The sequence below is a fragment of the Vulpes lagopus genome, chromosome 3, assembly GCF_018345385.1.
Source record: "Vulpes lagopus strain Blue_001 chromosome 3, ASM1834538v1, whole genome shotgun sequence".
NCBI lineage: Eukaryota > Metazoa > Chordata > Mammalia > Carnivora > Canidae > Vulpes > Vulpes lagopus.
This window is the reverse complement of record NC_054826.1, coordinates 43,033,722-43,060,979: the sequence shown is the minus strand read 5'-3', so window position 1 is coordinate 43,060,979 and position 27,258 is coordinate 43,033,722. Positions and strand designations below refer to the sequence as shown.

At 35.4% G+C, this 27,258-nt stretch overlaps 2 protein-coding genes across 10 annotated transcripts in view; both read right to left on the bottom strand.

Moving 5' to 3' along the window:
- LOC121486991 (RNA/RNP complex-1-interacting phosphatase-like) overlaps positions 1–13,259 on the bottom strand; it is a 62,104-nt gene extending 48,845 nt beyond the window's left edge. Inside the window, exons 1-2 of the mRNA XM_041748477.1 lie at positions 13,172–13,259; positions 11,882–11,970 (exon numbers count right to left, since the gene is read on the bottom strand). Coding sequence (XP_041604411.1) covers positions 11,882–11,970; positions 13,172–13,259 — 177 coding nt within the window. The remainder of the gene's footprint in view (positions 1–11,881; positions 11,971–13,171) is intronic.
- The window catches only part of TENM2 (teneurin transmembrane protein 2), a 3,550,639-nt gene that overhangs the window by 1,851,982 nt on the left and 1,671,399 nt on the right, over positions 1–27,258 (bottom strand). For all 9 annotated transcript variants that reach the window (XM_041750467.1, XM_041750468.1, XM_041750477.1 and 6 more), the window contains one exon: positions 12,895–12,940. The gene's annotated coding sequence lies outside the window, so the exon portion shown is untranslated. The remainder of the gene's footprint in view (positions 1–12,894; positions 12,941–27,258) is intronic.

The window sequence follows — 27,258 nt, the reverse complement described above, 5'->3', positions numbered from 1 at the left end:
TTTTTTCTGAAGAGCCAATTGTCAAACTTTTGCCAATATACCACTACCCAAACACTTGAGGTTTGTAAATATTCCTGCAAATGGCTGTATATATATTGGAAAGGTAAACTGCGATAGCATAGTGATATAATTCAAAATATACAAAGAGAGTGGAATAGTAAAACACTTTACTACTTCCTAATATTCATCAAAACTGCACCCCTTATATTTCCATTAGTATTAATGTACATGATTAGGAAACTAGAGCCCAAGAGAAAGATACACGAAAGAATAATCTGCATTGCTATAATGATTAAAATCAAGACTCTCATTAGATAGTTTATAATTTCTTTCTGCAAACTTTGTAAAACACAGCTCACTACCCAAGGGAAATGACTTAAAGTTGCAATGACTAACTGAATCACACCTTAACTTGTGTCATCTTTGGTATACAATGACTTGGACCTCTCTTCTCTTTCTTATCTGTTGCTCACTGGGTATTGATTCATTTGTATAGCTAGCCTTTCTACGTTTCATTTCCTCTTAAAGATTATTGAAATACTACTAACTGTAAATGTTATGAGAATTAAAGGAGGTAACACAAAAAATGTTCTTCACAAAATAAGCACCAAATAAATGCACATCATAATAATCACTCCCACTAATTCTATTATTACTAATGTAATTATTAATTTTGCCAGGAGGTCTCAATTTTCTGAGAATCTATGAAGCCCATGTCAAGGCTCCATAGATGAATATAAATGATGTCTGTAAAATAAAATATAAATAATTCAATTTCTGTTCATTTTCCCTAGTCATTCTAGTGTATGAGCGAAAGTACTAGTCCTTATGGTTTCATGGCATAAAATACCTCATGGCAGAAAGTGTTTTGTTCTTAAATAATTGCATCTATGCATGCAGGCACTTGCTACAGCTAATGTCAGTGGATGGAAATGCATGTTGAATTTTATCTAATGTCAAACACTGCATGTAAAATCAAGCCATCAACTAAGAAGTGGTTATGACATGATCATTTCTATATTGTGTGACATGTTCCTGTTGCACTGTCAACAAACATAAACTTTAATCTCCACAAAAAGAGTTTCTGTAAACTGTATGTCACACTAATGCTTTTATTTTGCATGCCACTTTTCCCCAGAGAAATTCCTTTTACCTTGATTTCTTTACCACAATTGTAATTCATTTCTGACTGACATGCTGACAAATCTATCCAATTTCTTTACATTATTATACAGCCATTGATTATTTCAACATATTTTTACTCTTTTTCCCTTTTAAAATAAATACTTTTCCTATTTTCTGCACAGATAGCTTTGAAAATATATCTAAGTTCAAGGGGAAAGTACATATCTGCAATATTAGACTTGCCATGTCTAATTTGAAATTTTTTGTCTTGATTTTGGACAGCAGATTGAAATAATTTCCTCATCACCAAAAATGCCCGTTAGAATTGAAAATCTATCAGAATCAATATACTGTGGTTTTAAAAACTGATGTGGCCTGTCTATATACATAATAAATGATCAAAATATTGAGATAACAGAGTTTTAAATTTTATTTTGTGTCAAGTTAAACCAATTCCAAAATAGTGAAATAGGAATTGATATTTTACTAGATCTTTGGATACATTGCTACCTCGCTATTCCCTTTCTCCAAATACTTTTTTTTCCCCTCCTCAAGACATTCTACACCATGTTCTTCAAGGCTACATTATAGTTCTCTATTCTCTATAGCTCTCTCTTGACTTCTGATTAATTTATGAACATAATTCTCTATACCACTTGCCTCCCTGCGAGCTTCATATTTTAACCCATCAATGCATAGTTTCTCTCCCTTTTTAAATGAGTAGGGAGACATAGATACATTCACAATTGTTCTCTGGTTGGAACTGTGGGTCTGTCTCTTTCTTATCACCCTTAAAGGCAAGGACCTTGGTCAGTTAAGCCTCTGCACATTTTTATGCACATAATTGTATTTGTTGACTGACAAAAGCAATAAAAATCTCATGAAGATGTTTATGCTCTCATTTTTTATGTTCTATCACAATAATCAAAATAATGTTCTTGAGAAGATCAACATGGTTCCTATTTTACTAAGACCCAACATTTGTCCCTACATTTTCTTTTAAAATTGATTCTTTTGCTGGTGTCACCCATTGTGATCATAAACCTCAGTATGTGTCATCCATACATGATTATTTTAAAATTGAAAAAATGAGTTTTTATTCAGGCCACCACTTCAGCAGTGCATTAAAATATATCCCAGGTCAGTATTTATAAAAGAAAAAAGAAGAACTTAAGTAGCTTTAAGAACTTTAAGTAGCTTTTGTTTTATGCACACATTTAAGTCAGGTTTGATAAAACAAAGATAATTTTACAGTAACCCTCACAAATTAAATTTTTAAAAATTGGCTGGATTTGACTCATTCTACCCTGATATTTTTAAATTGATGATCATTTTTCACCTATTGTGAATTCGATACCAATTCATGAGAAAAGTGATATGTTGTCTATTACATTTATAATTTTAGAGTCCTGAAAAATAGACATATTTTCGTGAGTTCAAAAATAAAATGGTTTATTGATTTCAACTATCCAGAGATGTTTTTGATTGTCAGGTGCTTACAATGTGGTGGTAGATATGTTGCTTCTTTTCTATGCATTTGAAATCTTAGATCAAAACTACAAAGTATCACATGAAAAGGCAATAAACCACAATGGACAATTGTGCTGATGACCATTCTATGGCTAAAGAGATAAAGTATTACAGCACTAAGCTATAACTCCTAACATGATGCTTAGTTATATCTAGGCTTAACACCATCTTCTATGTATTATTTTCATTGTGTGGAAGAAAGGGAAACAAATACAACCATTCTAGATTTAGTAGCCACATCTGATATTCTCTTACTCTTCATTTTACCTTCATTAATAAAACCTAGGATTAAGAGTTGAAGTTTTAAACACTTCCAGTCAATCCGACAAATTCTAATTCACATTTTTACTCATATTCCCTTAATTTCCTCTAAAAAGTTATCAAAATATTAGTTTATCTTTTTTTACTGTTAGTTTATCTTCCAGTGCTGACTTCCTTTGAAAAATGAACATCTTTTAGCTAAGATAAAAGAAGTGCTGCAAAATGGATATCTTATTTTGGCCTAAATCCATTAATGTTGTAATCTACTTTCCAAATCACGGCATAGGTAACCTTGTCATTCATATTATGCAATATCATAAGGTAGCATCATGTTTGTTGAGTCTTTAATGTCTTATAATTCTATGGTAACTAATGGAGATCCTCTTCTCGGAAACTGAGTGGGGAAAGCATTCCTGTAGAGTATGCCATTTCCAGACAATGTTCTCTTAATTTTTTAATGTAACTATTATTGTGATTTATAATTGCATTGTAGGTTCACTGTAATATTTTTCAGGATATGTTCATTGTTATTAGCGAAATCCTTAACTCCTGGAATGGGATATTTCATGAACCTATTTAATAATACAATACTTTCCTGAAAAAGGGTGAAAACCTTACTTTTTAAAAATGTATCAGATTTCTACTTGCAAATATCAAAAGGCCTCCTATGTCTAAGTAACTTTAACTCAGGGGGGTGTGGAATTGGAAGGCATTTTTTTTTCACCTGATTTAGCAAGAAATACAAGGTACCTATTCATTTTATATGCTATAGTTTATAACTGTTTTCTATTTCAGAGTATCCACACGTTAGTATCTATAGTGTGGCTTAAAAGCAATGCTTAATGCTTAAAATGCTTAATGCTTAAAAAGCATTAAGAGTTGAAGTTCTTTCTTTTATAATCACAACTGGATTAAAAATTCTGCTAATTGGTGGATTCTAACCAGACAGAGCATGTCAAAATGTGGTTTTTGTATCTATTGCCCTGACTTAATGATTAATAGCTGTCTGGGAGAAAGCAGAGATTTTTTTCAAATAGGAAATACATGTTCAACCTGCACTGGAGCACTAGCATTTCAAAATCTTTTAAATTGAGAATTCAAGCAAAGGGGGATCTCTGTTGACTATGTCTACAGTATGTATTACCCAAAATATTAAAAGAAGGTTACTATAAATATGTTTCAGTCTCATGGTATGCATCTTGAGCATAGTGGAATAGCAGGGCTCTGGCATATGAGTTATATTTGTCTCCTGATAGTGTATTAGCACAATAATTGCAAGATAGAATTTTAACAAATCCTTCCCCTTGTTCTTTTCAAATTTCTCAAAATCAAGTTTTGATTATTGTAAAGTTTTGAGCATTATTTCCCATTTATCCAAAATGTTAAGGAGAAAAGAAATAATGCTGAGAAATACATTTAACAGAGTTAAGTATTAGTTTGGAATTAAATATTTATTCCATTATCTTTTTAGACTTATTAGATACTGGAAGTAGAACTTGAAAAAAGTTTAACTAGAAATTGGAATCTGTCTCTCTTACCAATCTTTATTCAATGTATACAAAACAAATTTAAAAATAATGTGCAAGTCAACAATGGGAAGAAAGTCTACTGAATAGCTTCTAGAATGATACAAAGAAATAAATATAGGTATCAAACCAAATAGTTGTCACTGAGTATACAGTTGTTAGAATTTGGGGCCAATATAATTATATATATATATATATATATATATATATATATATATATATATGAAATATAAAACACATATATAAATGAAACATGTGAGAGTTGTTCTTATGGTAATAGAAATTCAAAAGATGGGGCAATGAATGCAGATGTACTGATTAAACACACCATCTATTAAGGAACCTCTCAGATACTAGTTTTTATACATTCTGTTACAAGAAAGTCAGAACAGGGCAAATAAGTTATTGCAAGATGTTTAATGCTAGAAACCATAGCAGGCATTGTGATATTCTAAAAGAAAAATTAAAGATTTATTTATCTGAGAGAGAGCGAATGCACATGCATGTGCAAGAGGAGGGCAGAGGGGGCAGGGGAGAGAGAATCTTCAAACAGATTCTCTGCTGAGCACAGAGCTCATGTTGGGGTTCAATTCCAGAACCCTGAGATTATGACCTGAGCCAAAATCAAGAGTGGGATGCTTAACTGACTTTGCCACCCAGACATCTCCAGACATTTTGATATTTGAAAATGATTTCTAATTTTACCAAAAGTCAGCAATGTATTCATTTCAGCTAAGGGTGAAACAACAGCACACTACTTGTGCCCACATCCTAACAGAAAGTCATCTGGCAAAGCAAAAATGTCTATCGGAGATGACAATTTTTCTTGGGATGAAAGAATAAAAAATACCAATTAGCAGGATTTTTGTTTTTGTCTTTAAAGATAGAGTAAGCATTAATCATGGAATTTTGAAAGGAAGGAAGAAGGAAAGTAGAAAGAAAAGTAGGAGACAAGAAAGAAGAACAAGAAAAAAAACATCAATAGGAGCTTTAAGGTATACCATAACTTCTGAAGGTTTAGATACCCACTTAAATTTGCTCTGAGATCGATAGGCTTGTAGGATAAGCTCTATCTTCAGTTGCTAATTTGGGAGGCATACAAACAACAACAACAGCAGCAGCAGTAACTACTACTACTACTGCTACTACTCCAACTATATACTAATTAGATATTTTATAAAACTGGTATTAATTTTAGTAGTTAGGTTGAACTACCAGGAAATTTATATTCTAGGAAACTATTAATTGTCTTTTGATAATAGGATGTAAACTTCCAGGTTTAACACACCATTTTCAACTATAAAAATTCTTTTTAAAAATCCTCCCTTTCATTTTTGTCTCCTAAAGTATCTGAACTGAGAATGTAGATGCACCTAATGTTTACTCCAGGTTAATCATGTGTGCTGGCTATGCCTCATTTTGGCATTCCATGCTACATAACTTATAACACATTACTTATTGTACAATCTGGCTAGATTGTTTTGTTGTATAGGGAGGCTGATGTGAGACATATTTTATCATCTTAGTTCCTAGAAGAACACTGTGGAGAATGAAATGGGTTTAAATTGGCATTCCTCACATAATGCTAGGTTTCAGAAAAACAGAGTCCAGTTGCTTTTAGCTAAATCAGACAAATGCTCTTGCCAAAATTCACCAAAATAAAATTCCTGGGCTGCACACAAATATCATCATATACACAGGCTGCCTTCATTGCTGGCAAAAAAAAAAAAGAAAAGAAAAAAAAAAGAACATTTCTTAGAGATGTAAATTAAGAAGTCACAATCATTGCTGCAAAGATAGGAAAAAAAATTCTATCTTCAAAATGTCACATGATAAAATATTCAGGTCTAACATTCATTTCTGTATTCCTCAGATTTCAGATTTTCCCATTCAGCACACTTTTGGGATCTACATCTTCTTCAGATATTTCATGATTTTCCTTTAAACAAACACCACAGAGAGAAGAGAACAACCACTTACAGCTCTCTGTATGTAGTCATGCCTTGTCTGACTTTACTTAGTGTATAAGTTGAGGTTTTCCCTGTGTGGGTTCCTTTAGCAGGGATGGCAAGGGTGCCAATAGCAATACCCTTTAGGGTGATGAAAAAGTTTTTGGAGAACTTTAATGCAAAAAGATAATATCTTGTTATGTAGGGCCTTATGCTCTAAAGATGACTATGTTTTATAAGTGGTCTGATTTGTGGGGATAAGTTTTATGTCTGTACCAACATGGTAAAGAACAGAGATCGAATGAAGATACGTCACAAAAACTTTGATCTTGTTAGAGGTTTGCAGAAATTATACCAAGAACTTTGGTATTTTATAGAATGTGGAATTGCAGTAGGGTCAAGTCACTTCTTCCTGGAATTCAGTGGATAACTTTCACTTGAAAGAGGTCCATCTGGCATCTGACCTATGTGCACAGTTCCTTACTTGCAGGAATCAGGTGGAGCAAATGAGTGAAACGAGGTAGGGGGGAAATATGAAAAGATAATGGGAGGGACACCTGGGTGGCTCAGAGGTTGGGTGGCTCCCTTCAGCTCAGGTCGGTATCCTGGGATCCAGGATCAAGTCCTGCATCAGGCTCTCTACATGGAGCCTGCTTCTCCCTCTGCCTCTGTCTCTGCCTCTCTCTCTCTCTCTCTCGGTGTCTCTCATGAATAAATAAATAAATAAATCTTAAAAAAAGAGAGAGAGGAGGAGGGGCAAGATGGCGGAGGAGTAGGGTCTCCAGGTCACCTGGTCCTCAACAAATTACCTAGAAAACCATCCAATCATCCTGAAAATCTACGAATTCGGCCAGAGATTTAAAGAGAGACCAGCTGGAACGCTCCAGTGAGAAGAGTTCGCGCTTCTATCAAGGTAGGAAGACGGGGAAAAAGAAATAAAGACACAAAAGGCCTCCAAGGGGGAGGGGCCCCGCGAGGAGCCGGGCTGAGGCCGGGGCGAGTGTCCCCAGGACAGGAGAGCCCCGTCCCGGAGGAGCAGGAGCTGCACCGACCTTCCCCGCGGAAAGGGGCTCCCCGGGAATTGGAGCAGGATCCCCAGAAAGGCGGGGACGCCCTCGGGCTCCCTGGGACAGTAACAGAGGAACTGCGCCCCGGGAGATGCGACGAGCTCCCTAAGGGCTGCAGCGCTCGGCGGGACCCGGAGCAGCTCGGAGGGGCTCGGGCGGCGGCTCCGCGGAGGGGGCTGCGGGGCTCCGGGAACAGCTCGGAGGGGCTCGGGCGGCGGCTCCGCGGAGGGGGCTGCACCGCCGGGAGCGCGAATCCAACAGAACCAGGAGTTGGTTCTTTGAAAGAATTAATAAGATAGATAAACCATTAGCCAGCCTTATTAAAAAGAAGATAGAGAAGACTCAAATTAATAAAATCGTGAATGAGAAAGGAGAGATCACTACCAACACCAAGGAAATACAAACGATTTTAAAAACATATTATGAACAGCTGTACGCCAATAAATTAGGCAATCTAGAAGAAATGGACGCATTCCTGGAAAGCCACAAACTACCAAAACTGGAGCAGGAAGAAATAGAAAACCTGAACAGGCCAATAACCAGGGAGGAAATTGAAGCAGTCATCAAAAACCTCCCAAGACACAAGAGTCCAGGGCCAGATGGCTTCCCAGGAGAATTCTATCAAACGTTTAAAGAAGAAATCATACCTATTCTACTAAAGCTGTTTGGAAAGATAGAAAGAGATGGAGTACTTCCAAATTCGTTCTATGAGGCCAGCATCACCTTAATTCTGAAACCAGACAAAGATCCCACCAAAAAGGAGAATTACAGACCAATATCCCTGATGAACATGGATGCAAAAATTCTCAACAAGATACTAGCCAATAGGATCCAACAGCACATTAAGAAAATTATTCACCATGACCAAGTAGGATTTATCCCTGGGACACAAGGCTGGTTCAACACTCGTAAAACCATCAATGTGATTCATCATATCAGCAAGAGAAAAACCAAGAACCATATGATACTCTCATTAGATGCAGAGAAAGCATTTGACAAAATACAGCATCCATTCCTGATCAAAACCCTTCAGAGTGTTGGGATAGAGGGAACTTTCCTCGACATCTTAAAAGCCATTTACGAAAAGCCCACAGCAAATATCATTCTCAATGGGGAAGCACTGGGAGCCTTTCCCCTAAGATCAGGAACAAGACAGGGATGTCCACTCTCACCACTGCTGTTCAACATCGTTCTGGAAGTCCTCGCCTCAGCAATCAGACAACAAAAAGACATTAAAGGCATTCAAATTGGCAAAGAAGAAGTCAAACTCTCCCTCTTCGCCGATGACATGATACTCTACATAGAAAACCCAAAAGCCTCCACCCCAAGATTGCTAGAACTCATACAGCAATTTGGTAGCGTGGCAGGATACAAAATCAATGCCCAGAAATCAATGGCATTTCTATACACTAACAATGAGACTGAAGAAAGAGAAATTAAGGAGTCAATCCCATTTACAATTGCACCCAAAAGCATAAGATACCTAGGAATAAACCTAACCAAAGAGGTAAAAGATCTATACCCTAAAAACTATAGAACACTTCTGAAAGAAATTGAGGAAGACACAAAGAGATGGAAAAATATTCCATGCTCATGGATTGGCAGAATTAATATTGTAAAAATGTCAATGTTACCCAGGGCAATTTATACGTTTAATGCAATCCCTATCAAAATACCATGGACTTTCTTCAGAGAGTTAGAACAAATTATTTTAAGATTTGTGTGGAATCAGAAAAGACCCCGAATAGCCAGGGGAATTTTAAAAAAGAAAACCATATCTGGGGGCATCACAATGCCAGATTTCAGGTTGTACTACAAAGCTGTGGTCATCAAGACAGTGTGGTACTGGCACAAAAACAGACACATAGATCAATGGAACAGAATAGAGAACCCAGAAGTGGACCCTGAAATGTACGGTCATCTAATATTCGATAAAGGAGGAAAGACTATCCATTGGAAGAAAGACAGTCTCTTCAATAAATGGTGCTGGGAAAATTGGACATCCACATGCAGAAGAATGAAACTGGACCACTCTCTTTCACCATACACAAAGATAAACTCAAAATGGATGAAAGATCTAAATGTGAGACAAGATTCCATCAAAATCCTAGAGGAGAACACAGGCAACACCCTTTTTGAACTCGGCCACAGTAACTTCTTGCAAGATACATCCACAAAGGCAAAAGAAACAAAAGCAAAAATGAACTATTGGGACTTCATCAAGATAAGAAGCTTTTGCACAGCAAAGGATACAGTCAACAAAACTAAAAGACAACCTACAGAATGGGAGAAGATATTTGCAAATGACATATCAGATAAAGGGCTAGTTTCCAAAATCTATAAAGAACTTATTAAACTCAACACCAAAGAAACAAACAATCCAATCATTAAATGGGCAAAAGACATGAACAGAAATCTCACAGAGGAAGACATGGACATGGCCAACATGCACATGAGAAAATGCTCTGCATCACTTGCCATCAGGGAAATACAAATCAAAACCACAATGAGATACCACCTCACACCAGTGAGAATGGGGAAAATTAACAAGGCAGGAAACCACAAATGTTGGAGAGGATGTGGAGAAAAGGGAACCCTCTTACACTGTTGGTGGGAATGTGAACTGGTGCAGCCACTCTGGAAAACTGTGTGGAGGTTCCTCAAAGAGTTAAAAATAGACCTGCCCTATGACCCAGCAATTGCACTGTTGGGGATTTACCCCAAAGATTCAGATGCAATGAAACGTCGGGACACCTGCACCCCGATGTTTCTATCAGCAATGGCCACAATAGCCAAACTGTGGAAGGAGCCTCGGTGTCCATCGAAAGATGAATGGATAAAGAAGCTGTGGTCTATGTATACAATGGAATATTACTCAGCAATTAGAAACGACAAATACCCACCATTTGCTTCAACGTGGATGGAACTGGAGGGTATTATGCTGAGTGAAATAAGTCAATCGGAGAGGGACAAACAGTGTATGTTCTCATTCATTTGGGGAATATGAATAATGGTGAAAGGGAATATAAAGGAAGGGAGAAGAAATGTTGGGAAATATCAGGAAGGGAGACAGAACATAAAGACTCCTAACTCGGGGAAACGAACTAGGGGTGGTGGAAGGGGAGGAGGGCGGGTGTTGGAGGGGAAGGGGTGACGGGCACTGAGGTGGACATTTGATGGGATGAGCACTGGGTGTTTTTCTGTATGTTGGTAAATTGAACACCAATAAAAATTAATTAAAAAAAAAAAAAAGAGAGAGAGAGAGAGATGATGGGGAGTGTGGGAGCCCTGCAATCTCCAAGTGGATCTGCAAATATTTAATTTCACAGTATGTGGGCCATGTGAGAACATGTGCTCAGTATTCTTAGTTACTTTTTCTTTTTTTTCAAGAGAAGACCCAAATTTAAATATTTTGTAAAATGTCTCCCCCCTTTTAAAAAATAATGTCTGTGAGTCACATTGTTATAGGGGCTACAGTTTGCAAACCCTGATATACATATTAGCTGAAATCACTGTTTTAGAAAACCAATTAAAATGGTGATGTTTGTTCTTTTTCAGCTTGTGTAAACCCAAAATATTCGTCTTTCCCCTCCCTAGGTCATGGCTTACATTTAATAGTCTAAGATTGAATTCCAAATATCACATCCACATTTCAGGACTGTGAAATGTGACAATGTCAAAGACAGTGGAGTATTCTCTACATTGTAGATAGAACGTTCTTCTTGCCAAGGGCAAAATTATTAAGCAGCTGTCTCTTGAGGAAGGTTTTCTCTAAGCTACCACCTGATATTGCAAATATATACCACTGGCTTAAAGTCAGTCACATGGTTATCACTTCCCATAAAAGAGCCTTAGATATATAGTCCTTATTCTGATTGTTCTCTTGTCCATCTAAAAATACTATTATTTTGAAATAAGAATTGAGCATAAATTGGGGGATGTCCAAGACAAATGGACAGCCGTTATCTATATGGCTGCTGTAAGGAAGAAACAATAATAACACTTTCCCATCACTGTCATTTCCACCAAGAATTCTCATCATAAAGAAAGCAGTCTACTTGATCATAGTGTTGATAAATTCATTCATTCTCAGTTAACTGTTGGTGACATGCCACAGCAATAAATTTCAAAAACATTTTTTAAACATGTATAGATATTTCAAAACATATTTTTTGAATTCTTAATGTTTAATTTTTAAAAATTTCAAAAACAGAGAAAAGCAGAATAATCAATGTTATAGTCACCCATGTTCCCACCAGCTGGATTTAACTGATATCAGCAAATTTCTATATAACTTCTTTCTTTCTTAAAACCAATTTTTAGAGAGAACCCCACTATGCAAAGCCCATGTAGAACTGAGTTATTTGAAGAGGAAGGAAGGTTCAGAATTCTATCCTTTATAAAATACCCAATACGCACAAACCTTCAGTGTTCTGAGGAACATTGAATTGGCAAGATTTAATAAGGCATCGACGATCAAAGACAAATGACTACCATTATCAGAATTTAGACCTAAATGTACAAGTAGAAAAATAAGTCTATAGCCATATTTTTCTTACTTCCTTCTTTCTTCCTTACCTCCCTTCCTCTGCCTTACCTTCTCTTTCTTCCTTTTTTCTTTCTTTCTTCCTTTTTTCCCCTTCTTATCTTCTTTCTTTTAAAGGAGCTCTTGGTTTTATTATTATTTATTACACATGAAAATGTTATTTGTTCTGAGTTTGTTATTCATTTTTGTTCATAGTAACTTCAGGAAATTTCTCAAGACATTTTGTCCTAATTCTCTACTTGAAGAAAATGATTTTTTGCATATCTATCTATAACACATTCAGAAGTTAAGTAAACCATTTAAGTCATCAGTAAGAATACCCACAGCTTCAGATTTTACATGCTTATTGATAATATAACCAATGCTCTATCCTTTCATACAGGCAAATACATTTAAACTTCATAGAAAAGCAATAATTAAATGATGCAAAAATACAGAAACATGATTATAATCAACTCTAGTCTGTGATGTTTTGTATCTGGCCTTGAACGTCAGTCACATTCAGAAGCCTACCTTAGTACTGTCCTGTGATTTTGAGCACTCCCTTTGCCATACCAGATTAAATGAAAACAACAACCAAAAAGCTACAAAGAGAGATGAGACTCACAATTTTAAAATGGGAATTCATCCAGAGTTTCTTTTGCCACTTTGGCTCTGATACACTTAACGATATGGAACAGTAAGGTAGCTGCCATGCAGAAAACAGGATCTCAAAAAGTCATGGACAAGTGGTGTTTTTCTGTCTTGCATAGCTATAGCAAGCATTTCATTTCCCTTGAAAAACTCAATTTGTCTAATTTATATGATACACGAGCCCCCGAGAGTTCCTGAACAAGTTTTACACAATGTATTCTGCACACTTCAAAAGAAATAAATATGATATGACTTACCCTGACCTCCTTTCCAGTAATTTCTGTGTTCATTTACTCCTCATTTCTAAAGAAAGAAAAAGCAAGAAGCACTTATTGTTAGTATGCCTAGTAGTTATATAATTTAATCTAGAATATAATTCAAAAATTAACTGCTGAAAGGCAGCTTTACTTTTTTATCTTTGTTAAGTTGTTGTTGTTTTTATAAAAAAAACACTATATTGAGGTATGATTGACATACAAAAAACTTTACATATTTAATGTGTTCAACTTGATGAGTGTGAAGATACGTATGTACCTGTGAAACTATCACCACAATCTGTATCATACGCATATCCATCACCTCCAAAGTTTCTTCTGAAAATCGTTTTAATGTTTGCTGTCATTAACTATCCACATTATTTGTTATAAACCAAAATAGATAAACACACATCTGTTTGGGAAACCAAGACTGCTCCCTTTTTCTTCAGAATCCATCTGTCATTAAACTTTTAGTTAAAGGTAGCTCTTTGATCTATACTTCACTTCGGAATTAAAAGAAAATTTGTTTTCTTTAACCACATTGCAAAGATAATACATGAACAAATCTTCCCTTTCCTGTTATTTACTTAGGTCAGCACTCTTCACCCATTTACTCTTAGTTCTGTAATTATCTCATCTCTAAATATGTCTACATTAACTTAGAGGAAACAATCAGGCAGCCAAATTCAATATGAAATAAGAAAAATGAGGTCATGGGAATTTCACATGTTAACTATATATATTCTCATCTTTCAGCATTAAGGGAAGAGGAGGGTGTGAAAGAGAAATAGCTGAGTAAATGCTCAGATCATGAAAAGTTAATTTTAAAAATTCAAGCATGCGTATCTGATAACTGGTTTGTATCAATTTTGAATACTTTAAAAATAATAAATCAGAAAAAAAGGTTGATATCTAGTGCAGTTTGATATAGAATTTGAGAAATAAGTAAAGATCAAGGTTTGTTAAAAATGGGAGAGTCACCTCCTTTTCTAATTGCAATTTTATTTAAGTCAAAGTTGAGCACCCCCATGGGGCCCCACTGCTGTTGGGATAACAATTTATAGTTGGCAAAGACACACTAGCTCTTGAGGCATTGGGCACAATTGACGGTAAAACAGCAGTATAATAAGTTGGCACAACCACTTCCTTCTATCATATGCTGACAGGGAAAAATAATGAAAACGGCACCAACAACTGTACTTAAGATGAAAATGCATTTACATGAAATACTTGATTCTGAGGCAATTAAGGTTTTCATTTATAGCAGCCTGTTACCTGAGTGGTACCAACAGCCCTTCGTAATTAAAGGTGTCATTTCATTCCCAGATCCTTGGTGAGGGAAGTGAGAATTCACCTCCTGCTTCTTGGGAATTGCAGTTTTTTAATCATTCTGAATGGAGGCTGACTAGGTAGTCACCTCCCCCCTCTGTAATACACAAGCAGCCCGTCTTAGAAACAGGTTCTGGTGAACCCAACATCTCCGCCCTCCGTGGTAATGTATTTCATTTTGTACTTCCTCCACCGTCCTGGTCAGGGTTCTTTTAAGGTGACTTGGCTCTGGACTTTTAGAAAGATGTGTTGTTTTACGTTAACACCAGAAGCTCTATGCATCAAGGAAAAAAAAAAAAAAAAACTTCAAGTGATGGGAGCTTCAAACAGATTTCTAATCTTTACAGTCCTTCAGTACTTATATTTTAAGAATGAAGGCATAATTTATTTGGGATGAAACTGAATTGCTCAGCTCTCTGCTAATAGGATCCTCAGGGTAAAAAGGGTAGAGAAAGCATCGTCATAAAAAGTAGAAAGCTTCAAAATATTTTGAAATTTAAGCCAGAAACAATAAATTAATAATTATGTTTGCCATGATTATTGAACGTTAATGATAAATTGTTCTCATTTAGTAAATGGGACAATGAACTCTAGTGGCCTAGAGGATTAATAAAAGACTGCTTATATTGGTCTAAGAATCATTGGTGATCATTCCTGTTTTCTTAAGAAAGCCATCAAGTCATTTGTTGGGACCCCTCGTCCTTAAACTTTCTTCTTCCTAGATTTAATTTGATTGGCTGTCAAATGTGTTTTCCACCTGAAAGCTGACCATTGTGAAGACCTTTCTGTTCTTGCTACAGAACTGCAGTGGAGTTCCCCGTCTGGTAAAGTGAAAAAGCTTTTTTTTTTTTTTTTTTTTCCCAATCGTGAAGATTTATTTTTCAATCAGGCCACATAATCAAAGGAATGTTTAAACACCTTAGACTATCATTGTGGAGGGATGGAACAGCATTCTACAAAAGAATCATCACTAAAGCAATAGAGGGCCATCTGCCTAATTAGCTAGCAATGAAGATCGCCTTTGGTAAGCACAATACTAAAACTGTTTTCAGTTCTTCAAAGTGTGCTGTCCCATCATCTTCCCTTGAAAATAATGAAAGGGAAGATACAATAATAGAGCACTAAAGTGGATGACATGTAGCAAGGGCTCCAGGCAAGCATTGTGTTTCCTCCTGTGAAAAGTATCACCATTTATTATCACTCATTAAAATTTAATTTTATATGCCATCTTTAAAAGGTCATTTTTTAAATTGGAGTTTTGTAGGCAACATTACTGACTGGTTAACTACTGTGAAAAAACAAACCTTCATAGATTTATTGTTTTGAGCTATTAGTAAAGAGGCACCTTAAAAAACAAACAAACAAAAAAAACCAAATTATTTCCCTCGTACAGACATGATTGTTCTCCTTTCTAAGTAATTTCATTTACACAGTATTTTCACTTGTTTTTTGCACAAGAAGCACCTTGGAAACCTAAATAGAAGTGGAAAATCATTAGCATCTAAGGGTTTAAACCTATAACTTAAATATGACATACTTAAACTGAGATGAAATGGTAAAATAGAAGTGTAACTACAACGGAAAGTAGAGTTTAACACATCTTTTGTTTGCATTTACTACAGTTAAAATCTATTTTTCTTTTACCAAACTTTGTTTTATACAGACCATGATTATTTTGACCTCTGATGTATAATGGTTTCATTTGGCTTTAAAGCTGTAATGTTAATATGTATAATATCAGTATAAAATAAATCCTTTATTCTCCAAAAGGAAAAAATATTTTTTTTTATTGAGCACCAACAATTCCAGATACTCTATATCCATTTTATTATTTGATCTTGCAGGAATACATCAGGAAAAACATTGAACTTATTTCAGAATTAAAAAAAAAAAAAAAAAGAAAGAGAGAAACTGGCGCTTAGGGAAGTGGCAAGCTAAAACCATGCAAGAAGACAGTGGTAGGAATGGAAAAATTGGAATGCTAATCCAGTTTTTCTTGACTCCAGTGGATTTTCTATAACTTAGGCTATCTCCTAAAGAAAGGGTGTCTAAATCAGAACAAAGGTCAACAAACTTTCTGTGAAGAGAAAAACAGTAAATTTTCCCTACTTTGCAGGGCATATGATCTCTATAGCAACTATTCAAAGTCTCTGTTGCAGCATGAAGTAGTTTTAGACAAATGATAAAGAAATGACCTAGCTGTATTCCGTTAAAATGTTGGCTCCAAATCTGGTTAGTGGGCCAGATTCAGTCAAAGAGCCCTGCACTAGAATGTAAATTATGTGAAGGTATGCAATTTATTTTGTTCAATAATATGTAACACAGTGCTTGAAAAAGTAATGATTAATTAATGGTGATGTTTAAAATAATGTTAGCTAATCATTACATGGAGTTTAGTATGTGTTAGACACTTCTGTATGTAATAACTCATAATATCCTTATAAGTTAGTTACTATTTTTACCCATTTTAGGAGATGAGGAAACTGAAGAATGAATAATTTATTTGTCACAGAGACAACTCAGCAAATAAATGGGGGACCTGAGATTTAGGCTATAAAAGTGCATAATAGGGGCTCCTGGGCAGCTCAGTCAGTTAAGTTTCTGACTCTTGATATCAGCTTAGGTCATGATCTCAGAGTTGTGAGCTCAAGCTCTGCTTTGGGCTCTGCACTGGTCATGCAACCTGCTTAAGATTCTCTCTCTCTCTCTCTCTCTCTCTTTCCTTTTGTTCCTCCTTTCCCAACTCACATGCTCTCTCTCAAAAAAAAAGTGCACAATACACAGTAGGATCTGTATAATTGGTTAGATAAATGCATAAATGATTAAATGAATGAATACACAAAAGATTCAATGAATCAATATAGAGAGTTAGTCTTGGGTATTTAAGACATAATCATGTATCTTGGTTACCCAGGAGTTCTCGCTTTCAAAATGTTTAGGTTTACAAAGTTAAATTTCAGGGTGAGTGAGTGAGAGAGAGAATAAACAGAAATGAAAATTTGCTATTGGGCATATATTTATCTGAATTAAACTACTTGTCTTACCTTAAATAAGAATGAACTTTAGATAAGTAGGTAGGAACATTTAGTTTTAACTGGCAAGTCCATATTTTCCATGAAAGAACAAAGATGGCAAAAAAGGAAGGCAAGAAGACAAGAAGGAAGAGGGGAAGGGAGGGAAGGAGGGAGTTAGGAATCAATCTGAGATAAATAGTAAAAGGAGATGGGAGCTAGAAAGAAAAAATCTAGTGAGAAGAAAAATTTTAAGGGATATCTTTTACTCAACAGATATTTACTCAGGGCCTAACATTCTGAGCTATATCCTGGTGATACAATAATTAAAAATAAAAACAATCAAGGATACTGCATTCATATAGTAACTGCTCCAAAGACTTGGATAAATGCTCTGAGAATGTACCAGTGGAATTTAAGGGTCTGGGAAGGTCTCTGAGGAAATGATATTTAAATTAAGAGTTGTATATCAATAGGAATTATCTGGAGAGAAGAGCATTTCAGGCAGATGACTAAAAGGGGTAAAGTTTCAGAGACAGCAATGATGATGAATCAGACAAAAGAGTGTACAGTGTAGCTGAAGATGAATGGATAGAGGGGATATAGATGTTGGCATGATTTGTGAGTTAGTTACAGCAGGGGAGAGAGAGAGAAAATATCGAAATCTCTTCTCACTTAAAAAAAAATCTCTTCTCACTTGGCGAAGTGAGAAGACGGAAATTGAAGAGTAGAACTTTGGACATTTCAAACTGGGGATATGTGAGAGACATTCAAGTAGAGCTCCCCAGAAGACAATGAATTTATAAACCTAGCTATTAGATGAGAGGCAGAGAGGAGTAATAGGAAGTAGTGAATTTTAGCATTTGGATCATGAGTGCAGAAGATCACTTAAGGAAAGACAATAAGCAAAAGAAGAGCAGAACTCTGATGTTTTGAGTGAGGCAGAGTGAGTACCTTGTAAAGGACACTGAAAAGAAGTGGTCAGAGAGGAATGAACAAAGCCACAGAATTGTAATAATATGGAAGCCAAGATAAAGTTTTCAAGAAGGGGATACATTGTCGTGAGAGGTTCAGTAAGGTGAAGATTGAGAAGCGTTCTTTGGATTTCTAAAATGGGTATTATTGATGTGCTTAACAGAGCTGTTTTTTGAGTCATGGGTACAGAAATAAAATGAATAGTAATATAATTATGATGGTAAAAGTGTGGCAGCCTTGATAGACAACATATCTGAAAAGCTTCAGGGCAAATTAGAGTAACAGTACTATATGTGGAAAGGAATGAAAAGATGAGAGTAGTGTCTTCATTATTAATGTTTGAACACTGAGCAAAGAATCCAGTAAGAAGGAGAGGTGAGAAAAGACGAATAAGAGTGGCTTTGCATAAAGATACAAAGGTAAATTTAAAAAAAGGAAAATATGTTTGAGAAAATAAGAACAAAAGACTTAGCAAAAAGAAAAAACATTGAATAAAACTGAGTATGGATGACAATAAAATCTAAAATCCAAACAATTCATGGCTTATCTCACAAGAGATTCTCACAGAGGTCCAGAAGTTGGTACCACACAATAATTTAAGAGTAGTATAGATTTCACACTCTCACTTTCTCTCACTATTTATGGGTGCAGTCAATTAAGCTTAGCAACATTACACAGTAGTAGCAGAGCTATTGCATTTCCCATCCTGTGGGGCTGTCAGTGCATGGAGTCATTTTCCAACTGTCAGGGCAGAGGATTCGGTCTCTGGATAGTGATTACAATCCTTTGAATGTTTATGTAGAAACTCTTCCTACCCAGAAGAGAAACTATTACAACAAGCACTATCAGCAAATGATACACTGCTTCCTTTTGCATTCTTAACACAAGCATGACTAAGCTACCAAATAAATCAGAGAAGCATAGACATTCCTCGGGAATTATTTTCTTGAATTTAAATAGTCATTGATTGGTAGGAACCAGGTCTCTACTTCTACCTTCTCTCTTTTTCTATTTAATTTTAACCAAGCCCTAAATCTTACATTTTATTCACTAACTTATTCAAAATATTATAGAGTGCTCACTATTTACCAAAAACAAAATATTGAGATGAACAAGACATGCTCCAACTTTCGTGGAGCATATGCCCTAGTGAAGGAAACAAGCTTTATATTTATTTTGTACTTTTTTTTTTTTTTGCAGTTTACAATGATTTAAAACTCACAGTAATCTTGAAAGGAAGACAGTAAATATTCTTCATCTAATTATAAAGGTAAGCTGAAAAGACTTTGGAAATATATTTAAAAAAAAACATAATGCCAAAGCATAATGATTCTCAAGGTGTGGTCCCCCAACCAGCATCAACTAGATATTTGCTAGAAATACAAATTTGTTGGCTCAAATCAAGACATAGTAAATAAAAAACTCTGGGATAGGGTCTAACGATATGTTTACCAAGATCTCCTAGTATCTCTGAGGCACATTCAAGAATGAGAAACACTGGTATAAGAGAAAGATATTGAATTAAATTAAGAGACTAGGCTTTGAGTAACATGACTTTGGGAAAATTACTTAACTATTTGGCCTCAATTTTCTAGAAATAAATCCTATCTTGCCTGTGGCTATAAATAAATCTATGCCAAGGGTCATAAACTCAAATCTCTACAGAGATCAAATAGGCAGCACCAGTGAATGCTGATGGACAGATATAAGGGAAAACAATAGCAAAAGTAAGCTGTAGCATCTAGGAGTTAGGAGAAAAAAGTGAGTAGTAGGAACTGTATCAAACTTGAAAAAACAAAACCCTTTTAGAAAAAAAAAGGGTCAAGAAAAAAATAGAAAGCCAACCTAAATTTGTACATGTGTACATAATCAATTATTCAATATGAATAAACACTACAATTTAAAATGTGTATTATAAAAAATAAAATAGAAATGGAGGGAGGGACTGAAAGAGGGGGACAGAAAGAGCTAACAAGAGAAAGAGAGAGATTGATTTTGAATCTGGAGGACTAAATTTTGTGAGAAGGCTATCAAAATGAACTATGCTATGTTTTAGAGAAAAGCAGTATCTCTAGGGGGTGAAGGTAAGAAAAGTAAGGGTTGTGGTGGAAAAGAATTGATTAGATGGCAAGTAGACTTCCATGATGGACTCCTGCCATGATGATCTTGATCAAGGTCATATAGCTGGTAATCTGTGGAATCACACATATGACTGTCAATTATGATATCCAATTAAGACGATGAAGAAATGATAGAGAGTTGAAGTTGCAGTGCTCTTGAATTGAACTGCTTGGGTCACACTTGTCAAAGCATTGACAGGTAAGGCCAAGTCTGGAAGTCTGGTTAAAGGAGTGGTCTCTCACTGTTTAAGCAGGCAAAATGCTATGTATCAAAATGACAGGGGAAAATTTTAATGTTGGATAAATACAATAAATGGGATACAGGAAGATAATATTAAAAAGGAAGGAAATGTGTTTATTGAAAATAGGTAAGGGGATAGTATTTGATTAGGAAGGCAAAAATAACTAGTGGAAAGGGCACAACCAAGTCTAGGGTTATTTCTTTCTGTTCCTTAAAAATATATAGCTTAATAACTTTGTTCTTTGGCCACAGAAGATAATAATTGCCAGGAGATTAGGGAGATACACAAGGGATTCTCATCCTTCTTCTGGGAATTGGCCAAGATAACAGACAGAATTATGGCCATACCCACCTATTTCTATGTTTTAATGGAAATATAGTCATATGACAAATAGAGAATATGGAGAATTTTAAGGGGATCTTTTACTATAAATGAGAACTCATATTTTGGAAGACTACTTAAGAAGGCCCCATTGACACTATCTCCAATGAAATAAATACTTTGTTTAAAAGCAAGAAAGAAAAAAAAAGTAAAAATAAAAAAATAAAAAAATAAAAAAATAAGTAAAAAGTAAACAAAATAAAAGCAAGAAAGAGTACAACCCGGGTGGCTCAGCAGTTTAGCACTGCCTTCTACCCAGGGCCTGATCCTGGAGACCTGGGATCAAGTCCCACATCGGGCTCCCTGCATGGAGCCTGCTTATCCCTCTGCCTGTGTCTCTGCCTCTCTCTCTCTCTCTCTCTCTCTCTCTTTCTTTCTCTCTCTCATGAATAAAGAACTAAAAATCTTAAAAAATAAATAAATAAAAAATAAAAGTAAGAAAGAATTTGCTCCTTTCCAACCCCAACCCACAAACCCTACAATGTCATGAGATATAGTTCAAACTGGCAAGTTTGCAAATATCATCTACTTATATATGCTTCTGAAAATTTTTACCTGTATCAATTATAATAAATTTTTACTTGATTGCACACTGAATTGAACCAAGATAAGAATGATCACGTTTCCAAAAGAAATGTACTTTAGCAGGAAGGAAGATATTTTTTTAAAGATTTATTTATTTGTTTGTTTGTTTATTTATTTATTTATTTAGAGAGACAGAGACAGAGAAAGAAAGAATGCACATGAGGGTAGGGGGAAGGACAGAGGGAGAGAATCTTCAAGCAGACTCCCTGCTGTGTGTGCATGGAGTCAACTGAATGGCTGGCTCCTACAACCCTTGAGGTCACGACCTAAGCCAAAACCAAGAGTATGACACTTAACCACTTAAGCCACCTGGACATCCCAGAGCAAAACAGTACATCCAGTTCAGGTTCTTTTCTATTCTACTTGTTTATAGCCTTATTAGGGCACAGATAAGAGGAGATCATTTCTATGAAAATAGCTCCCTGTGGATGTGTTGTAAATCACATCTACACTACAGGCTACTCATCAGCAGGCACAACAGGTAGAGAATGCCTCAGTGAATTTGCAAAGGCTCTTTCCCTGGGTACATCCTCCATTTTTATCTGTAGTAGGCAGATTTCTGCTCATCCTTGATGATCTAGCACATGTGCAGCTTTTCTGGACTACTGTTGACAAAGCTAACTGCTTTCTTCCTGCTTCCACAGTGCTCTGTATATAAGAACTGATATTTTCTTATAACTTATAACTGTTTATATGGCTATTTTCTACTTTAGACTATGAGTCTCTCAACAGTGGTGTCCTTTCCTCATTAATCTAATCATTTGTATTTATCAGAATATCTGGCCTGTACAATACTTACTAAATAAGCACAGATTTGAATGAATGAAGAGATGAATGTAAGAAAGTAGAATATGGAAGACAGATGCATTTCCTAAGGTTAAGGCCCAACCTCTTCCCTGTGTTATGTGATTGATTTGGGTAGGAGGTAGTAACTTTCCATTGAGCTTGTTAGCTCTTGGGCCAATCTATACTAGGTATATACCAATACACTAAAACTCCCATGGTTTATGTGTGCAAAAAGAAAGAGATGGGAAGTATGTGAATAATTTCTATGTAATATTGGAAAAACAGTCAAGTCTGAATATTCACTCTACCTCCTGACATGCCATGGATTTCTATAATTGTAATCTGATTTTTCAGAAACTAATACCACAGCCTTTTTTTTTAAAATTATCCTAAAGCTTCTAGTGTTTGAATTTGTATCTGCTTTTCCATTAGAAATACAAGAACAGATTTAATATATTCCTGGCCTGAGAAGTAGGGACATTTTGGGAGATTTTGGTCTGACATTCATCACGTTTTGATAAATTTAATATTATTTTATAGCAACTTTACCTTTGATGTAGTATGGATGGGGAACTGAGGAACATTTTCTCTTGTGAAAAAGTTATCGTATCTTGTTTTTATATTTATCAAAATGTATTTTTAAGATCATACCTATTGTCCCTTCTGTTAAACTGGGTATAAAGAACATTTTGTCAAGACAATGTTCATATTTTTGTCTTGTCTGTGTGTATACATAAGTATACACACATTTATACAGATATAAAACAGTAAATGCCTGAGAGACTAGAAAATGACACACAATTTACACCAAGGGGTGAGAAATTGCAGGTCTATGTCATTTCATGTAAGGGAAAATAAAGAAAATTGCTTGAAAAACACAGAAAAGTTACAGGGAAATGTTAAGCTATTGCAGAAGGATTGCTACTTCATGAGGCATTTCCCCTTTTCATTTTTATCTTTAAGTAGAGTATGAAGTGTTCTGTTTATGTACAAGTTTATGTCTCAGCTTTGCTCTCTGATCCTCATTTGGACCCAGCCATTGACAGAGCAATATGATGCTCTGGGGCAGTTTCAAGAAGAATGAGCCATACCCACCTGTGAATCTGCAAATGAGTACAGAGCCTGGATGTGAACAACCCATTTCTCATTCTCAAAGACTGAAACGTGGGAATAATCACTCCTACATTGTTCCATACCATTTGTGCCATAAGCGTAAGAAGCTTTAAGAGAAACATACAAGATAATGCTCTTGGTGTGAAGCAAAAGGAAATTTTTGTTTTCTCTGTTTTAATTTCCTAGACTTACTAGTTCATTATTTTTATAGATACCTTTCAGTGTTTACTGTTCATGGCCAGTCACATTTACTTCATGTTTCATTTTCTGCTATTCAGATTCTCTCTGGTGCTTCCTCTAATGACAAACCTAGGCTTCTGTTGGGATACAATTCTGTTTGTGATGCTAATTTTTAAATTTCGTACCTCTACCCTCTCTCCTTATTGCGAAGTATCACTTGAGTCTGAGAATTTTTTTAAGCCTTCAACTGTCCTGCTGCTCAGTTTCCAGCTGATGTTATAATCTTCTGTTTGGGATACCACAGTTGATTACTCTAGAAATGACTGTAATATTATCTACATTTGTTGGAAGGGTGGAAGTAAACTGTGATTAAATAAAAATTAGCTTGGATTTTGCCTCAGACTTCTACTACATTTGTTTAAGGGCTTAATCAAAATTTTGCTGTTGATGTTTCTAAATGTTTTTCTATATCACTTGCTTGGTCAGTACAAATGTGATAGACTGAATTATTGACTCCATTATTTACCACTGTCAGAATCCATGCTCTGTTTCATAGAACTCTGCAGTTATCCCACTGGAGATGGGGTGTTCAGCTTCCACTTTGACTTTGGGCTTAGTTATGTGTCTTGCTTTAGCCAATAATGCTGGTGATATACTTGTCTTCTTGTAACTCTATGATCTCTTTTAAAAGAGTCTGCCCCATTACATGCTCTGGCCCAAGGAAGATGAGAGATACAGAAACATATTTGGATTCAACTACCACCTTGTGGCCCACTCTAGCTAAGAAAGCCAACAGACAAGAAATAAGGAATAAATGGTTGTTATTGTAAATCATCAAGCTTTGGTAATGTTTATTATGTGGTAATGGCTGACTAATACAACTACCCACTTTTATGACTATGTGGAGAAAAAATATTATTAACTTTAGTAGTATCATCAATTAACATTCATATAGTACTTAATGCATATAGAAATATTCATTCTTTTTAAAAATATTTTATTTATCTGAGAGTGAGCAAGAGAGAGAGCATGTGAAAGGAGGGGCAAGGAACAAAGGAAGAGGGAGAAGTAGACTCCCCACCAGGCAAAGAGCCTGATATGGAGTTTGATCCTGGGACTCTGAAATCATGATGTGAGCTGAAGGCAGATGCTTAATCGCTTAATCAACTGAGCCACTCAGGTGCCCCAGAAATATGCATTCTGAGAGCCATAAAAGGCATAACAATTTTATACATTTTTCTGGAAGGTTCTGGTGGAGGGACATGACATTCATCCAATCACTACTTTAATACCATTTATTGAGAGCTTCCTCTGTGCCAGGAACACTGTGCTATAGCCTGGAAGAACAAAAAACAAAACAAAACAAAACCAGATACCTGACATCAATGATCATGAGGCCTAGTAGAAGGAGACAGATTTTTAAACAAAGCAGTGTTTTATAAAATTATACACTTTGGCTGACTTACATAGCACAGCAACTGGGGTCCAATATTCTGTGTCAGCACACGTGAGTGAGAATCTAGGCCCAACCTCTGCCTTACCTTTATGTGCCTCAGTTTCCTCACTTTTAGAAAGGAGTGAACTGAGGCACCTGGGTGGCTTCAGTCAGTTAAGCATCAGACTCTTGATTTCAGCTCAGGTCATGATCTCAGGGTCATGGGACTCAGTTGCACATCAGGCTCCCTGCTCAGTAGTGAATCTGCTTGAGATTCTTTCTCTCCCTCCCCTTCTCCCTCTGCTTGCTCTTGCTCTCTCTCAAATAAATAAATAAATATTTTAAAAAAATAATAAATAGATAAGAAAAAGCAATGGATTAGCAGTTAGGGCACTGCCTAATATTTAACATGAACTCAATTCTAGTTATTATTATCACTATTATTTTTATTGTCAATATAAGTAGCAACTTTAATACTATTCTTTAATAATAATCAACATTTTCCTGAGCATAGTGTGCCTAGAGGCACTATGCTAAAGGCTGAGAGGGATTCAAAGAGTAATGAAAAGTCTTCCACTCTCAAGGAGCTCACCAGGAAAATCCATATGAAAAGGCCAATGGTTATAGTGAATGAAAAAAAAAAAAAGAGTCACTCAAAGAATCATATAATATGTATCTTGTCAGTTCAAAGAAATTGAAACAAACTATTTTTATGTTCATATAACCAGTCAGACCTAACCAGTTAAGAGTTTTCACTTGTATTATGACTTTGCCTCAAACTTGCTGCAGATTACCCTACATAAATTTATGAGAGTTACAATATAATTAGAAAGTAAGATTTTGTATTTCTTCCTTGATAAATTGACATAGTCTTACCTACATTCTCAGAAGCAGGGTCTCAGATAACAAATTCCTATATAACTCTAAGCAAGTTGTATAAGCCCATCTATAGCCATGGCTCTGCTATTTGCAAAGGAAAAATATAAAATATAATCTGCATTCCAGAGCTTCTCTTACCACATTTCTAATTCAGACTAAGTGGCCATAAAAACAGCTTTTAGGATGGTTGAAATTTCCAGATTAAACACAATATCTAATATCTATCCAAAATTAACATGCAGAAAAAAAACTAATAACGTTGTTATTACAGTTTATTGTGAAAGATAATAATAATCCTAAAAATACAATATATAGAATAAAAGCTGTATGTGACTGGAACAAAAGGAGGGTCAGTTCTCTGGACTTGGCCATGGTGAGAGAGTAGTTTATCAAAGATGCAGAGGTGGAATGAGAAATGGGAAATGGTATTTTCCCATTTTCCCCTCCAAAATGAGACATTTTGTTGATTACAAAAGTTTATAAACACACACATACACAAACCACTCACAAAGTATTTATACATTGAGCTACTATAAGTGTTTCACAGGAAAGAAAATATAATAGGTGATATATAAAAATATGTTTGATCTTCCCAATAATTACAGAAATTAAAATAAAATTAAACCATATTAAAACATTTTACATTTATCTGATTGATTACATTTTAAAATGTTACATATTAACAAGAGTTGAGAAGAGGTTCTTTAATATACACAATTTCATTGTGAAGCATTCTAGAGGGAAACTTGACACTATCTATCAGATTTTAAAATGTGCTTACCTTTTAGCTTAGATACTCTATTTGTATTATGTCTTAGAGAAATATTTGTACAACTGCACAAAGAGGAATATATAAGGCTACTCATTGGACCTACCATTTCAGTAGAGGGAAAAAAAAAATGGAAAAAACCCAAGTCTTAATCAATGTGGAAATGATTAAACAGACTATTTTTCCATTACAAAGAAATTCAAAAGAATTAGATTGACTTCTATGTATGGGAATGGAAATGTCTCACATCACTGGTTGAAAAAAGCAGTTTTCTGAACAATATGAAAGATATGGCATTGTTTGTTGTGAAAATGCTGACATGAAATATCTTATTCTATTTGAAGATATATATGTTAAGATGTATGGAAAATAGTCTTAAAGATACAAAACAGTGGTTATTTCTGAGAAGGGAACTGACATTACAGAGTATTAAAAGGAGACTTCTACTATATTAATCCATAGTGTTTTGATTTTTACAAACTTTCTAACGTAATTACAAATAAATAAGATTTTCACTTCTGAATAGAATGGACTAACAAGGAATGCATTTGCAATCTCT